This window comes from Phasianus colchicus, chromosome 19, assembly GCF_987193195.1.
Source record: "Phasianus colchicus chromosome 19, bPhaCol1.hap1.1, whole genome shotgun sequence".
NCBI classification, from domain to species: Eukaryota; Metazoa; Chordata; class Aves; order Galliformes; family Phasianidae; genus Phasianus; species Phasianus colchicus.
The window spans coordinates 9,555,071-9,572,536 of record NC_143454.1 but is presented as its reverse complement, the minus strand read 5'-3'; the positions used below and the strand labels follow the sequence as shown (position 1 = coordinate 9,572,536).

Sequence of the window (17,466 nt, the reverse complement as noted above, 5' to 3'; positions counted from 1 at the left end):
AAAAAAAAAAGAAAAAAGCAAGATGCAAAGCAAGGCAGACAGAGGGTGCTGCAGTGGGAAAGGCTACGTGGCAGCAAGAGCTCCTTGACTTGGAGCAGCCCTGCTGCTGGACCACGCTCTCCATCCATCCCAGCCCCTCCATACCAGAACACCAACTCCCTCCAGCTTTCACTGTCTGAATCCACATAGCTTCACAGGAGGCAGTTCCATTAATTTATTTGGAGACCCACACAAGTGCTGGTGGCATCTAAGCCCCGTTGAGCCTCACTTGTGTTGGAGGGGGTAAGTTTCTGACTGCCCTGCTAGTGACACAGCACAGCTCATCTGTCCCTGCGAACAGCCTCACTCCAAGCAGAAGTGCTCACCCCACAGTTCAGGCGAGCACAGCCTAGGCATGGTTTCAATTAGGGCTGTAATTCACTGTGCTGGATGGGAGGAGGGTAACGCAACCTCAAGAGGAGGTGCCTGAAATGCTGCCTGCTTTCTGCTGAGCTCCCTTCCCCCAAAGGGAGAGGAGAAGGGGTCACACCCTGCTGGAAATGCCTCTTCCTCTCCATGAGCGGCCCGTGGGGTATGGCAGGGCTGGGAAAGCAACCCCAGGGACCACTGCAATGGCACCACTTGACCAGAGAACACAGATCTTAGGGAATGGATCAAATACGGTTTACCCGAAACAAATCAAGCACTTCCTAGGGACTGGAGAGCCCTCTGAACGAATAGCATGGGAGGGGCAGGAAGAGACACAGCCAGCCAAGAATTGCTGAGAGTCTGGGTCAAGCTCATTTCTGAATCAACTTAAAGACCTCAAAATTAAGACTCATTCAGTGTCTTCAGAGCCTCAGACTCCTAATAACCAGGGGGTGTTTTCCAGCCTCTGTTGAGAGTGCAAACACAGCTCAACCAAACCCATTCCAGATGTCCTGCCCTTGATGGAGGGGAGGGAGGAAGCACAGCTGCACCCTCTGGGTCTATTCCTGAGTTGTTTTAGGCATGACTATGAGTGGAATACATGCATCCCCCTGCTCCAAACAGGTAATAGACAGGCTAAATGATTGCTCAATTGCATAAAAGTCAAGTCAGACAGCAACAAATGCTGGCACAAAGGGAGAACTCAGCACACAGCAACTGAGCTTTGGGTCTGACTGGGGGCCATCTGTGCCCACACACCATGCAACTCCACAACGGCCCAGAGCACGAGAAAAGGAAAGAAAAAGGGGCAGAAAGAGAAAGAAATAAGGAGATGACATGCCTGCTGGTCAGAGCCACAGAGACAAAGCACTCAGCCTTGCACAACTCTCTCTACATTACATTTAATGTGGTTTTGGCGACTGTCTCACACCAGCTCCCCTGCTGCCGTCTTACCCGACCCACTCAGGGCATGATTTTAAACACGTGGATGCCTCCCCACCTCTGCCGATCCCCCAGGGCGGGGGAACAAACAGCCCAGCAGGGAAAAAGAGAGGCTCTGCTGAGCCCCCCAAGTGATGGGCGCGGAGGGAGGGGGGACGCAGGACCAATCCCAGGGCGTTGCCGGGGCGACGCACAGCGCAGCCAATGAGAGGGCGCGGCGGCGCTGGATGCGCGGTGTTATGGCGCCACCTGGCGGGCGGCGGGAGGCATAGCGTCACCCCGGGATGGTCCCGATCACGAGGGGTGGAAGCGGAGCCCGAACGCCGCAACTCACCCATAGGCTGAAGGCATCCCGAGCAATTCCGTCCTGAGCAACCCCATGCGGATGGCTTGTAAGGGGAAGCTTCATCCTGGAACAGAGAACAAAAATCCCAAGAACCCAACACTCTTTCTTGATCTCATCTAACAACTGCGAATGGGGCTTATAAACCCACCAGCTGATCATCTTGTTAACAAGCTGCAGGTTGCATGCATCCCTCCCCAAACTGCTCTGAGGCAGGTGCAAGCTCTAACTTGTTCACACCCGGAATCAAAGCAGATTGATGACAGCTGTGCTGTCACCGTGCTGCCAGCTTCCTGAGGAACTGCCTGTAGCTCTCACCCTGCTTTCTAACACTGCCTTCCACTCTCTTATTCCTCTTCAGCTCATGCAAATCATGTAAACGCGCTGTTACCAGGGAGGTTCCCCTCCCATGTGGCACCAAGCTTTGGATTTTCCTTTCAGGTTGACCTTTTCCCATGGGAAAATGAAAAATGCTCTTTATTCAATGCTATCAGGAGTAGAAATAGGCCTGCAAACACACACACACACACTTCTGGAATTAAAGGAAAGAGAACCAAAGTTCTTTGGGGGGGAGGGGTTAAAATGTACAGCAATGGGCAGGCACAAAAACATTTGACTTCTCAATAGAGCAGAGGGCGTTAGTGTTGGTCAGGGCTGGTGCAGGTGAATAAAGGAGCTCCTGTTGTGAAATGTTACGTGGGAGATAACCAGGTGTGTGGGTACGGGGAGGTGATTGGCAAAACAGAGCTCTCGAGCAGAGGGTTTGTATTTCTGTAAAGATAAGGCAAAAAGAAAGTCCCCAACTGGGGAAGTGTTCTTGGGGAGGGGGGGGCAGGTGATGCCCAGGGACCTCGGCTGAGCCGGGTGAGCGCAGCACTGGGGGGAGCAAGAGAGTCACAGAGAGCTGAGTTAAGCAAAAGCTGAGATCTCACTGATAAATAAAACTCGGTACCCAGGACTGTCGTGTTTCCCACTACAAGATCGCACAGCTCTGCTGTCCCCGTGTTTTCTGTGCTCAGAGCTCGTGCAGCCCCACTCACTGCAAATATTTCGTGGTTTCTGCTGCCATGAGGGGTCGAAAAGCTCCTCTCTCTTGCTCTGGTTTTTCCTCCACAGCCCCTTGTCCTGGTTCTGTGTCTGGCTCCTCTATCAAACCCTGCACTGGGCTGTGGATTTGTGGGATGGATCCATCAAGAGGGGCTCTGGGTGAAGATGCTGAGGCAGAGAGAGCAGAACGAGACCTCAGCTTTTGGTTGAGCTCCTCAAGGACCCGGATTTTGACTTTTAAAACACTTGTACAAAACTCTATAAATAAATCCCATTCTGTGCACTTGAGTCAACATTAGCCTAACCCCCCTTTCCTCCTCCTCCCCCCTCCTCACAGCTCGTGTCAGGCAAACAAGACAGGCTTGATAGCTGGAGAGAGTGATTTATAAAGGCACCATATGGGAGCTTGTCTAAGAGTTATAATTGATTAGTGAGCAGCAGAAATATTGCTTTGGTATGGAGCACAGACACTTCAAGGCTTGGCTCTTTTGGGGAGAATGGGTGCTATGGCAACTCCAGCATTAAATCCCCCCCAAGTCCTCCCAGTTCACCCAGGGCCGGACTGAGTCCCAGCACCTCTCCCAGCACAGCCTGAGGAGCGTGCACACCCCATGAGGAGTGCTCTGCTACAGATGGAAAGCGACAAATGCAAGGTTCCATCCAGCACACGTGACCAAAATTCATATTTCTAGCAGCAGGCAGCATCCAGTGCGCCTTAGACAAAAATCGTTGAGTTAATTAGAAATGTATATTTGATACCCAGCCCGAACAGGGCTCTGCACGATGCTAAGGTTTAATAATTGATTTGTAATTTATTTGCCCATTAGTTCTTCCTCTTTCAGAGCAAAGCCAAGAGCTCGTGTGCTCGTCCATCATCCCGGCCAGCAGCTCTGCATCCCGGCACCGCGGAGCTGTCGGGGTGACAGACTGGAGCCTCATGCAGCCCATAATGAGTTACTTACTTCAGAAGCTTTTTTATAGGAGCCTGCTCGCCTCTTGAGAAAGATTAACAAAGGGTTTATTTCCTGCGGGCTCGGGCCGCGTGTCAGCAGAGCGGAGGCTGCAGGAGTTATTGATTCGCTTTCCATAAGGTTTGCATTTTCAAGGTAAGTGATTTGGCTGTTACAGGCAGCCCGGCCCCAGGCCCCATCCATCACACACACAGCGAACCGCCGCAAGCAGCTCGGGTTTAAACAGAGGCTGCAACACTTTCTCTTGCCGTGACCACAGGAAAAAGGGTTTCCCATTCCCAGCTAATCAGAGAGAAACGTAATTAGGATCCCCAGGTGACCCCGAGGCGCCCGGTCCCTCTGCTGCAATAGAATCAAGGGGTTTACAGGATCACTCCTGTGCTCTCATTCCTTTTATTTGCCATTTCTGAGGGCCATGGTTTTCAAATGTTTCACCACAAAGCAGCTTAGAAGTCCCCATTGCTTTGCAGAGTTTCCCAAATGGAGATTCCGTGGTGTTGGAAACCAGCTCTGTCCCACGTGGACCCGAGGAACAGAGACACCCAGGACCAGCAGGACAGGGAAGGGCTGCACAACAACAGCTGGTGAGCAGCTCAGTGTGTTGAATAGTCATGGTGGACATACCGTGGAGATAAAGATCACATTTTGAATAAGGAAACACGCAGATCACGTTGGTTCTTGCGTGCAGATGTCTGCTCCACTGCTGCAGGACAGAAGCAATTCCCCTCACATCTCATCTTGGAAAGCTCTGGCTGCAAGAAAACTCTCTAAAGATAGAGGCAATGAGAAGGGAAAAGGAGGTGATGTGGGAATTGTGTGCTCACAGTCCCCAAAGGGGGAGAAATGGGGTAGGAAGGAGCATGCAGCAGCACCTCCCTGCATGGGCATGGACATGGCACAGCAAAGCCCCTGGGAGGGTGATGGGGCCCAAAGAGGATTTTGGCAGGAGTGAGGCTGTGGTGCAAGCCAGCCTTCGTGTGTGAAATCTCACAGAGAGCTGCTGCTATAAATAAGGCTGATGGATTGATGGCCATAAATCACAGCCCTGCTGACACGGCAGGCAGCGGGGAGGTGCTGCGGCTGGTTGCTCTCCTTGGCAAAGGCAGGAGGCAGATTAGTCACCCGTTGTGCTTCCTGAAACCACCTCCTCCCTCCCCCACAAGAGGAGAAGGAAGGCTTTGACGATCCGATCCGTGTGAGAAAGACTATGATGGGTCTTGATCACTGGGCTCCCCGAACTCACAGGATCAAGCTCTGGTGAAGTGTCGCCATCAGCGAGGCTACTGCTTATTTTAAGCAGAAGAAAATGAGAATCCAGCTCATTTTGAAGTTAAAACCTCATTTGAGCTGTTTTTACAGTGAGTACGTGGCCATTCTGTCCTCTAGACCAGACCAAGGGGACGTTCCTGGGTTCACCCTGGGCAGTAATCAGGTCCCAACAGCCCCATCTGTGCCCCCATCCAAGCCAAGGGCAGCTCCCCTCCCACCAACCCCTGACAGCCTCCTCTGCAAACGTACTTTTCATTAAATTCAAAACATTCAGGGCATAAATCCTTCTCCCTTCCCAGTGCTGCTGGGACTTTGCTCCTGGCTGTGTATTTTTAGATTTCAAAAATGTCACCCTCAACTGCTCGGAGTGCACGTAAGTACTGTGAGAAACAAACCATATAGACCTCTTGTCAATAACACCGGCCTCAAATGGACTCCCTGCAGCCCTGACGGGGTAAATTATAGCCTTTCTCCCCCCAAATTGATGGCTGGCTGCTTATTATTGGCTTTCATCTTTATTGCCTCTTAAGGTAAAACGGTTGGAGTGACAACAGCAAATAACCAGCCACAAACTGTCCCTCCTGCCAGCCTTCCAGAGGTGCTTGGAGACAGCATCACCCACCAACAGGGTTGCAATGGGTTGTGTGCACCCAACAGAGACATCCAAGGGACAACCCCAAATCCCACCTAACCCTGGACACCCCCTCCTATCATATTCCCTGCAGGGACAGAGATTTGGGGTGAGAGCATCCTGTATCAGACACCGGTGAATCTACAGCTGGGTGGATGGTGCAAATGGCTCGGAAGGTTGGGAATGCAGCTCATGTCACCCCACTCCCTTCACCGTCAGCAGAACAGCTTGGGGACACTGTGCTGTGCAGCTTCAGGGCTAGGCTGAGCCACACTGGAGGTTGGAACCCATGGGGAGGATTTAGGAGCTGCCTGAATTCCCCTTCAATGAGCCTCTTCCATAGGGCAGGGCTGAGGATGTGGGGTTGTTCAGCATAGCAAGGTGGTTCCCTTAAAGGAAATAAGATCTGTCAACGTGTGAAGAGCAGGACATCCCAGGCAGGGGTTAATCCATGGGGTCTTTTGGGACCCACCTCCACCCTGCAGATAGCAGGAAATTGTGCACAGCGTGTTCTTTGCCATAAAGAGGGAAACATTATTTGGAGCAGGAACAGACAAGCCGGGGCAAGCTTTTCCCATCCAAGTGGAGTCTGACGGGAGGATCCGGTTTCAAAGCATTAGGTAATGTCTTTGCATCGCCCAGGAACCCACGTCCTGCTGTGGGAAGGGAGCAGATGTTGGGGGCTGTGGATACAGCAGAGCAGACCCTGCAGTGTGGTGATGCTCAGAGCTTGGGGACATCGGGGACCACCTGCCCTGCATCCCAGCAGAGCCCTCCTGATGTCACACTGTCCTTGGGGACCTCCCACTCTGCCCCTTGCTCACCCCAACCCAGTGCAAAGCAACTGCTGGAGCAGTGAAAAATGGTCACGGAGCCCCAGGAAGGGGCTGCAGAGTGCAAAATCCCCAAGCTGAAAGCAGAAGGGGTGCCAGCAGAGCTCCTGCTCTGCTCCTGGCTGCCCAGCTCTGAACTGGGCCACTCGTCCCCCCCATCCTGTCCCATCCTGCTGCTCTGACTCCTTGCACAGAGAGAAGGATGCTCTGTCCTTTCCGAGGGCTAGGATGACTTTAGGCCAGAAATTAAAAGATCCAGACAAAATGAGCACCGAGAGACGTGTCCTCAGGAATCACAGTGACTCAAACAGAAGCTTTTTAGAAGAAAACAAATTAAATGATTTGGCTGTTTTACTCGGCACTCTGTTCTACCTTTACCGGTATCCTAGCAAACACTTCTGCCTTCATTTCATTTTCTTCAGCCTCACCCCCACTGTAAAAGCAGGCAGCCCATCCGATAGCTGCAGTGAATTTCCATCTGACCCTCCCCCCGGGTTTTGGGCTGAGTGTTGAGTGAATGAGCTTTAAAAGCATCTTTTCATTTAGGGCCTCCACAGCAGAAAATCAACGAGCCAAGAATCATACCTCACTTTGTCAGTAGAAAAACAAGATGTGGGCTTAGTGGAATTGAGTCGCGTTGGAGCACGGTATGGAAAATCTTGCCTATAAAGCCAAACTAGGTTTTGCTGCCAGTGCTGGAAGGGGGGGAGGGATGCAAAATTTTTGTGGCTAGTATTTCTCGCCTGTGCCTTGGGATCTCGAGTTTTTTGGGAATGAAGGATACTCGTTTTAGGCAATGCTGTGCCTGCAAGCGCTGTGTTAACTCTTCGTCGGACTGCGAAGGAAAAAGAAGGCATTTGGATGGAAAAACGGGTTAAAATCCTGATGGATGAGAGGGAGGTAAAGGGAACAGCGGGCAGCGGGGCCGGGAGGGGGCAGCAGCACTTTGCTCTTGGGCTCGGCTCGGCGCAGTATGGCATGGCATGGCATGGCACGGCTCTACATGGCATGGCTCAGCATGGCACAGCATGGCACAGCATAACAAGGCACAGTTCGGCATGGCATAGCATGGCACATCTCAGCATGGCATGGCACAGCTCAGCATGGCATGGCACAGCTCAGCATGGCTCATCATGGCACAGCACGTCTTGGCATAGCTCAGTATGACATGGCTCAGCACAGCCTGGCACATCCCAGCTTGGCACAACTCAGCCCATCACAGTTTGTACCAGCGATAGACCTCAGACTCCACATCTCCCGAGCCATCCATGTGCTGCTGACCTCCCAGCAAACCAGGCTCTGCCCTCACCCAGCCCCTTTGCACCCACACGTGGTCAAGGCACCACAAAATGCCATGCAAAGCCCCAGGAAATGCCAAAGGCTGAGGTGTCCCCTGCAGCCCCAACATGGGGCAAAGGCTGCCCTGCCCTGTGGGGACCTGACCTGGCCACAGGCCCAGCTGGGGTGAAAAGGCTCCTTTAGAGAGGTCAGGAGGAGAAAACTAACCTGCTTTTCTTTAGCAATTATGAAGTGACAAATGACCAGTGAAAGAGCTCATCTGTCTGTATTTATTTGTAGAGCCCCTCCTTGCTACAAAGCAAAGGCATGGAGAGCGCTGGGATCACAGCCCTTCTCTTAAGGATTTCAAAACGTCTGCCGACACCTCACTCCATCTCTGTCAGCTCTGGGATGCACAGGAATTAAGCAGCCAGCCCAGTGCCACTAAGTGAGATGCATCTCCAAGAGAAAGCTCTGCACCCGCCGGCACAGCATCCTCCACACACTGTGCCCAAAAAGTATCTGGAGAAGCAGAGGAAGCTGAAATGCCCTCCCACAGTCACCTGTCCAAGAGCTCAGGCTGTAAGCACATCTGCCATTAGCAGATTAGAGAGCTCTGCATCTTTCTGTGCCATCCCTGAGCCCCATGTCTCCATGCTGCTCCCAGGGCAAGGGCCAATCCTGCACACACCCAGCCCTGCTGCAAAGCAAAACCCCAACTACTGCACGTGCAAAGCATTCCATCCCCTTACAGCCACCTTCTGTCATCAAGGAATCAGGAGGGGGGGAGCAGAACACACACCTCAATTCCGGTTGAAGCTGAAGAACCAGGCATGAGTTCAACAAAGGGCCATCCTCCTCCTCCTTTGTGCCACCATGGAGGGGACAGTGAATGGGGCAAAGGAGGAAACATCGGGCAGCTCAGCTTTCCCTTTGCTTTTGGCATTAGCTGCTTTAAATGGAGAAGCAAGCCCCGTTCCCAAAGCACAGCATGGTTTTGGTGCCAATGGGTGGTGGCACGAGGACGAGCACGGTGGGGAGCCTTGGCCACGCATCCCGACTCATCCACCTCGGAAGAAGGGGAAAAGAAGGAAAAAAAAATAAACCTCAGGGAGGGAGGAGGTCAATATTTACTCTCCAAACACAAACTGCTGCCTGGAGGTTAACAAGACAAATAGCCACTGGAACAGCATCCAGCCCATGTGCGAGTGCAGCGCCCAGCGCCTGCGGGTGCTGCCCACGTGGGTCGGGAGGCATCAGGCAGCATCCCACAGCAAGCAGCAGCTGTCACCTCCGAGCATCATCATCCCTCATGTCCCTGTGCTTCCCAAATGAAACAACATCGTGGCAGAGCTGGCAGCATGCAGATCAGCACTAACTGCATTGAAACACCCATTTGCCATCTCTGTGTCACCGCTCGGCAGCTGCCGCCGGGGAATTATCTCTGCTGTAAACCCAAGAGTGAGTTCAGTCTCATTGACACCTGGCAACGAGGGCAGGTGACACTCAAGGCACTCTGGTACCACGGCACTAGGAGGGGAGGGAGGCTGAGAACAGTGCCGTGCCCACGTGCATGGGGATGGCATTGTCACTGCGCCCGTCCCCATGGTTGGGTGCTGCTGCTGCCTGGGATGTGCCATGACCCCAGGACATGCCATGTCCCCAAGAGGTGCCAATGTCCTCAGGATGTACCATGACCCCAGGACATGCCATGTCCCCACGAGGTGCCAATGTCCTCAGGATGTGCCATGACCCCAGGACATGCCATGTCCCCACGAGGTGCCAATGTCCTCAGGATGTGCCATGACCCCAGGACATGCCATGTCCCCACGAGGTGCCAATGTCCTCGGGATGTGCCATGACTCTGGGATGTGCCACGATTCCAGGATGTGCCACATCCCCGGGAGGTATCACAACCCTAGGACATACCATGTCCCTAGAATGTGCCATGATCCCAGGACATGCCATGGGGCCTGGGGCTCCACCAGCACTGATATCCTGAATGGCTCTGAGTTGTCCCATGTCACCAGCATGGAAAGGCAAAAGGAATGTGGAATTCCTTCTGCAGGGCTGAAGGTGGGAGAGGTGTGCAGGAGGATGGTCACCCCCCTAATAGTGGCAGAACCCCACAGGGGAGCAGCCTGGGAGGGACAGAACCCCCCCAACGTGAGGAAATCCCCCTGCAGAACAAACGAAGACTTGCACTGGGTTATATTTTAAAATGCTCATATATTTTTTTTCTCCTTTTTTCTTTTTTTTTTTTTCCTCTTTTTTTTTTTTTTTCTTTTTCTCCACAATTCTAATACAATTGTTCATCAAAATACTGGCGTTTCCAGCAGCAATTCTTTTTTCTTTTTTTTTTTTTCCTTTTTTCCTTTTTTAAAGTGAATAATAACATACGGTAGTGATTTCACAGTAAAACAGACCTGCAGAAACGCCAGATATACGTGTGACAAAAGACACCCCCAGACCAGCCCACCTCCCCCCCCCCTCCATACACACCCTCACCCCCCCCAAAAAAAACCATTTTTGGAAGTAGGGGGAGGAGAGAGAGGGGGGAAAAAAAAAAAAAAAAAGAAATAAAAAGTTCGTTCAAAAAAATTATTTCAAAAAAGAGATCTCATATAAAGCCTTTAAAACACGGTCAGAAAGTTCTCCCCTCCCCTATGAGTGCTGTCCCTGCGGCCGGACACATAGAGAGAGAAAGAGGGAGAAGGAGAGAAAAATAGAGACAGCGTTTATAACAACCTCTGTAAAAGAAACAAAACAATCCAGGAAGGGGGGGGGGGGGGGGGGGGGGAAGAAAAAAAAAAATATCCAAGAATACGTCAGGGATAAAATTACATTTGTACAAAAATAGATTTTTTTTTCTTTTTTTTTTTCTTTTTTTTACTTTTATCGACGCTTTAGATATTTTTTTTTCCTTATCTTTCCTCTTTTTTTTTTTTTTTTTTTTTTTGTGTTATTCGAAATTTTAATGTATTTTATTTCAGCTATGCAACCCCCATAGCCAAGGCATCCATCGCTAAGCATTGGGAACCGGCTAAAGCTATTTTTCCTCACCACCACCTGCTGCTCCGAAGGGAAAACAACCAAAAAAAAAAAAAAAAAACACCAAAAAGAACCGACAGAACAAAACAGAAACGAAACAAAAAGGCATCTTAAAATAGATGCATCTCCTTTGTCGCGAGTTATAAGGACCCAGGTTTGGCTTGTGCCAATTGGGAAAGGGGTTCGCATACAACGGACTCGCTCACGGGAAGCAAAAATAACACGAGGGGGAGGGAAGAATCAACTTAAAACAACACACACACACAGAAAAAAAATGTCTGTCATTGCTACAGGTATAACATATGTATATGTGAGTGAGGCTATTTGTACAGTGTATATATCTACAGTACATACATGTATACACACGCACATATCGACGAGCCCAGCCGTGCGCGGCGGTCTCTGATGGGGACAGCATCACCTTTGAGCCCGGATGGTTTGGGGGCTGAAAAGCTGATGTTTGTGCTATCTTTAGAAAATTAAAGATTGTCCCACCAACAACAACAAAAAAGAAATTTAAAAATATATATATATTTAAAAATAAAAATAAAAATAAAAAAAAAAAATCATCACCCTAATGGAAACCAGATGTTGGCGAGAGTACTAAGATCTGGTTAAATGAAAGTCCTACCTCGCTAGTGGATAATGTGCCTTTTTTTTTTTTTCTTTTCCTTTCTTTTACCCATGTATCACCTCTTCAAACAAGCACGTAATATAGTCAGAATAACTACGATGAGGAAAAAAAAAAAAAAAAAATTAAAAGCCAAAAAGTGAAAAAGAATACAGATGAAAGAGCCAAACTCATGCAAGAGCAGGTTGCTTTAAGGCTGCTGTGGCAGGTGGCAGCGGGGCATGGGAGCTCATCCTTCTGCTGGGGACGGCTGCCTTGGTGGCTCTGGATGGGGGATCAGGGCTCATCAGTGGGGACTGAGCCCCAAAAGGCTGCTGCTGTGAAACAGAGAGCTATGCTCATTTACAGCAAGGTGGAAGCTCTCTCGACACCAGGACAATGTTCAGCCTTTCCCCAAAGCTTCCTCTGTAAGGAGCAGGAATCCTAGAAATGCGTTGCTCCAGGGAAACTGAGGCATGGAGATGTGTCCTGATTGGGAACCCCAGCATGAGGGCTTTGCATCCTGCTGCATGCTGAAGGCAGCCCACTGCTCGCAGCATTCGTGTTTGTAGGGGGCAAACAGTAACCAGGGTGGGATGGGAAAGGACAAATGGGATGGATGGGACAGGGTGGGGTATGAAAGATGGGATGGGATGAATAAGATGGATGGGACAAGGTGGGGTAGGATGAGAAGGATAGAATGGGATGAATGAGATGGATGGGACAAGGTGGGGTGAGATGGGAAGGATAGAATGGGATGAATGAGATGGAAGGGATGGGGTTAAGGTGAAGGGATGTGATTGGATGGATGGGATATGGTTAGATGGGATGGGATTGAAGAGATGGGATGGATGTGATGAATGGGAAGGGATGGGGGCACATGCTTGGCCGCCCAACAGTGCAAACCAAAACAGCCCCTTCCAAGCAGTCAATCATTAAAAAAAAAAAAAAAAAAGAAGTGGTTCTACCCAAGGGAGATAAACAAGGGTCCAGATTTATTATAGTGCACAGCCAACCGACCCCCAGCACGCCCTGATCTCACTGCTGCCAGCCCCCAGCCTCACACTATGCTGCCACTGAGCAGCCCTGTTTACTGGCACTCTCACTACATTTCATTTCTCTTGCCTTGTTTTCTTGGCAAATTCTTCCAGGGTGAAGCTGTTTAATAATATTTTCAGCGGCATGCAGGCTGCTGGAAAAAGATGGCCAAAAGATTTTCCCCACCTCTGTGGATTTGCCATTTCAGGCCAGAGCTGAAATCCTGTGTACTGCTCTAGCAAGGAGATGGCCTGATGGGGATGGAGCTGGGACTTGAGCTGCCAGCGGGGTGAGAACAGGCAGGTGAGAACAGGCAGGTGACAACTGTGTTCCCCAGGAGGGAACATGCAGGAGATGGCATTCTTTTTGGGACCAAACACTTTGCTGTCTTAAAGCACAGCAGACGTAAAAGCCATGGGAAAGCCCTCAGTCTAAGGCCAACTGCAGGCACTCAGCCTTGGTTCCCCCCAACCCATGGCGTTCGGGGGACACAGTCCTGCTATGGAGGGAGAAACCCCCAGTGAGAGACTTTGCACTGATTTTCTCTCTCATTTTCTCACCTGGTTAATGCAGGATGGTGAGGTGAATGGCACACATGCTCCACCATTCCAATGAGGGATATTCAGGGACGGTGAGCTCCATTCCTGCATCACTGCCAATGAACGCCCCCAGGGAGCAGCACAGCTGAGAGCTCCCACCAACTGCTGCCTTGCAGTGCCTTGCACCACAGCTACTGAAACACCATGCATGGGCTGCCAGTGCTTGCAGGGCTGCTGCTCCCCACAGTCTGCATGTGGGGCATTTTGAAGAGCCCACCCTCTGGCTGGAAATGCCCCTGCATGACCTCAGGACTATAGAATCCAGCAGGAGCACTGCTGAGCCACCAGATCCTGCTGCTCCAGCACGACAGCTCCTGCAATAAGGCAGCTCCTGTAGGGCTGTGCCAGGACGTTGGGCACAGCAATAAGGGCAGGGGGCCCAGCAGGATCTCCATAAGCTGCAAAAGGTGGAACCACATCCCTGGCAGCCTTAAAGCAAGCACTCCACAGCCACGTGTTCCAGAGGAGCAGCATCACTGGAGACAGCAGAGTGGAACAGGGCAGCCCCATGTTGTTTAGATGGGCATCGAGCTCAGTCCCAAACCCTTTGCTTTGAGTGAGGAGGCTCTGTGCAGCCACAGTGACTCACCCATAGGGCCCAGTGAGGGCCACCCCTCCCCACAGCCTCTCCCTTCGCGAAGGAACTGCTGAGACTACTAAGAATAGTTAGAAACCAAAAATAGAATAATTTTTTTTTTTTTCTCTCTTCTCTTATTCAAAAAAAAAAAAAAAAAAAAATTAAAACCAAAAAAAAAACAAAAACAAAAAACAAGAACACCACCAAAAAAAAACAACTCCATCCTCTGAAAATAGCCAGCTGCAATCCGGTGAGCCGAACCGCTCCCTTGACTCGTCCAAACCCCACTGCAGGGCCGGGATGGCACGGGACCGTCCCTGCTCCCATGACATGTGCCACCCAGCACTGATGCGAAGCCATCCGTCCCCACTCCTCTACATCTACCGCAGGGAAAAAACAGCCATCAGAGGTCTTTAGATGCAGCAGTGACAGCGAACGGACAAAAAGGGTCAACGTGATGAGACGGCAGGGAGGTGCGGGTTCGCCCCGGGGACCACGCGGAGAAGCTCGGACGGTGCCTCCAGCATTTGGGGAGCAGAGGGAAGGGGCTGGGGCAGAGGAGGAGGAAGCAGAGGACGGAGCCCGCATGGCCCTGGCCGGGTGAGGGACTGACCCAGCTGCAGTTCTCTAAGTCATTTGATGAGGTGCTTCCAGCATTTCCATCAAGAAGGTGTCGATCGGCGTGTCGCCTATTAGTTTGAAGAAGAAGAGGTGCTCCAGGCATTTGAGGCCGATGGACCGGAGGGCTGGCAGGCGGAGCAGGAGCTTGGCGAACCTGGGGGTAGGAAATATGGTACAGTTAGAGGGCCTCAGCTGCATCGCCCACAGGCTCTTCTGCTCCCAAAGCAAAGAAATCACAATGAGAAATCATTAATTACAGCCCTAGCTTTGAAGATCTGGTAGTGGATATTTACAGCAAACATCTGCTAAACTGAAAGAGGAAAATAAGGCACGAAGGGCCATCCCTGGGCTGGGTGTGCTGTATCCGTGCCATGCTTTAAATGCAGGGAGCAGCCTGGCTTGTTTATGGGGTCCCTGCAGCAAGGAGAGTGCAGCAGCTCTCAGCTTGTTCAGACAAAAGGGAAAGCAGCTGAGGAATTGAAAGGGGTCCTATGGGGGTCAGCAGGACCACCCTGGGAGCCCCCACACTGCCCACCAGAGGGGAAAAAAGCCCTTTAACCAATTGGCTTTAATACAGCACAGTCAGGGTTTCAATATGGACAGAACCAGCCCAGAGAGAAGGAGAGCAGAAAACACACACAGAGACCCACGCACGAACACACTGATGTTATACACGCATGCACACTTCTCTTTCTCTTTTCCCTATTTTTTTTTTTTCTTTTTTTTTTTTTTCTTTTGCTGAGCTGGCAAGAACAGAGGGAGCAGAGCCAGGAAAAACAAATCAGCTCTACCATCCCATTCAGGAAGTTTCACTTTAAACCAAACCAGATGATGGCTGCAGCCCTTGGAGATGTTTAACTGTGAGCACACCAGCCTGCAGCACAGCATGCTGGGGGGGGGGAGGAGGGGGAAAACAGCCCTGCCTGCTCCCTGCAGCACGCACAGCCCGTGTCCTCCTTGCAGAGCAGCAGGGAGCACGCAATGCTCCACCACTTGCTTCCAGCCCCAGCTGGGGATCACGCTGTGCCAGGAGCACTCTGAGAGCATTCCCTTAGGGGCTGCGTAACTCCAGACTCGCAGCCCAAGAGTTAACCCTGCTGAGCCCCTGGGGCTTATTTGCAGTGGATCCTATGTTGGAGCAGGGCTCAATGCTGGCCCTTGTGGGCAGCCCTACAGGTTTACCCCTAGAGTTTTTGCAAAGCAGGGTGTGCAGACAGCACAAGCAGGTCCCCACATCCATTCAAAGCTAGCAAACCAAGCTCCAGAGTCCACACTGGTGCCAGCACGACCCCCACTTTGGACTGTGGATGCCTGTGCAAAGCTCAGAGTGCTTCCCGCTGGGGGAGGGCCTTTATAACACCGCAACCCAACCACAAACACCACAAAGCCTCTTCACAATATGTCTTTTTTCATCTGCCAGCACAATGATATCCCATAACCAGGTCCAATACACTGCCCACTGCATCCACTGCTGTAAGAGCATCCTTTTTCCAATCCACTCAGATCAGGAACGAAGGTGAGACACGAAGCCCAACAGCTCAGGCTGTGTTTCCCAGTACTCTTTCCTCAGCAGCGCTTTCAGTGCTCTGCTTGGTTTCTCAAATGACTGTCAGTCTCTGAACTGGCAGTTGCCAGCTTCAAGGCTGTAACTGGGAAAATGCGCCCACTCAGCTCCAGAGCGGTCCAGGAAAGCATTCCTAATTCCCCCTCCCATTCCCAGCTGGATTGGGGGAGGAGGGGAGGAGAGAGGAGCATCAATTGAGGCTTTCACTTCCCAGCAATGATGCTCATCTGCCACTGAAAATTAACTCCGTGTGTGTCTTGTTTCAGCTGTGGTTTGCTCTCCGTGGTTTCCAAAAGGGAAACGATACCCCTTACCTCTGTGGGCGTTACAGCAGAGCCAGGGCTCCCCAGGACCGCTCCTGCTGGGCTGTGGGGTGATGCCTAGCAGGGGGACGAGGACTTTTCTCTACTTCTCAAGGGGCAGTGTGGTGGGGCAATGCAGCAACGACTCACCTCCCAGGCTGGTCGGGGTATTTGTGCTTGCAGTACGCCTCCAGTGATGCGTACACCTTCTCCCGTAATGCCTCCACTTCAGCCGGGTTGGAGAGACCTTTTGAGTCTGAAGGGTGAGAGAAGGAACATCAATTGCCAGCCCTGAGATGGGCATAAGGTCTCCCTGTGCACTGTTTCACCACACTCCATATCCCAACCCAAACCATATGGCTCATTCCAATGGTCACAGACCCTGAAGCAAAAGGTTTGAAAGCCTTCCAGGCATCAGCTTGGGGGATTTTTCCCTCCAACACTGAGCCCTGCATCAGGGCTGTAAGAAAAGTCCCTGCTCAGGGTCCCCATGATGTGACAAGGACCTGGATCTGGCAAGGACAAAGTCAATGTCCCCAAGCACATGCAGGATGGGAACCTCTCCAGATTTGCCTTCTTTTACCAAATACGGCTAATCCCAAATCGCAGACAACAAATTGCTGGTGATTATAAGAAGGAAAAAAAAAAAAAAGTGAAGCTGAAAAGTGAAACCAAGAGACAGCGCTGAACCCTGCTGAAAAGCCTGGCGTGGGATCAGGGAACGGGGACAATAATAACAACAACATGTTCTGACTTTGCCCTGATCCATACCTTTGTCTTTCTTAAAGACCTAGATCCACTTGTAGCTCCTGTTTAGCAACACTCCCTAAAGCACCAGAACTCTGTACAGCTGGGATGCTGAGAATGGGGAGAAGGTGTACATGGATCAAACCAAGCCCCTCCAGAGAGGGAGAGGAAAATGCTTCTTGGAAAGGAGAGGCACTGGGGGCAATGCATGGATCCGGACCCAGGCATGGGACATGTCTGAAAGCTGGCCCTGCTGCCTCGTTCTCAGCAGTGCACACAGTGAATTGCAGAAGAGCTCCATGGGTAATAAAAGGAGCCCAAAGGACACAGCATCAGCCACAAGAGGAGGTGGCTGTACGCACCGGGGTTGAAGAGGACGATGGCTCGCAGGCAGCCCAGCTCTGTCTTGTCCATCTGCATGTCTCTCATCTTCGACACGAGTTCTGTCAGTACTCTGCAAAGGACACAAGAAGCACAGGTGTCAGCATTAACAAGAACCAGGAAAAAAAGCAAAACAGGTGTCAGACCCAGAGAGAGGCGGGTGTTTAATAAAGTCATGGGATAGGACTCATTTATACCAGGATGTGCCCTCATTTTTTTCCTGTATCAAAAATTGCTCGTCAGGAACAACAGCG

General features: G+C 51.2%; 1 protein-coding gene and 1 long non-coding RNA gene across 5 annotated transcripts in view; both read right to left on the bottom strand.

Moving 5' to 3' along the window:
- Positions 1 to 2,363, bottom strand: part of LOC116234082 (uncharacterized) — a 46,585-nt gene extending 44,222 nt beyond the window's left edge. For 2 of the 3 annotated variants that reach the window (XR_016458792.1, XR_016458793.1), the window contains exon 1: positions 1,685 to 2,363. This is a non-coding gene — a long non-coding RNA (uncharacterized LOC116234082). The remainder of the gene's footprint in view (positions 1 to 1,684) is intronic. The other variant, XR_016458794.1, reaches the window with a different exon arrangement.
- An 11,400-nt stretch (positions 2,364 to 13,763) lies between these two features.
- RXRA (retinoid X receptor alpha) overlaps positions 13,764 to 17,466 on the bottom strand; it is a 73,241-nt gene continuing 69,538 nt past the window's right edge. Inside the window, exons 8-10 of one of the 2 annotated variants that reach the window (XM_090121519.1) lie at positions 17,194 to 17,285; positions 16,235 to 16,340; positions 13,764 to 14,372 (exon numbers count right to left, since the gene is read on the bottom strand). In XM_090121519.1, coding sequence (XP_089977645.1) covers positions 14,225 to 14,372; positions 16,235 to 16,340; positions 17,194 to 17,285 — 346 coding nt within the window. In that variant the 3' untranslated portion in view covers positions 13,764 to 14,224. The remainder of the gene's footprint in view (positions 14,373 to 16,234; positions 16,341 to 17,193; positions 17,286 to 17,466) is intronic. The other variant, XM_031601827.2, reaches the window with a different exon arrangement.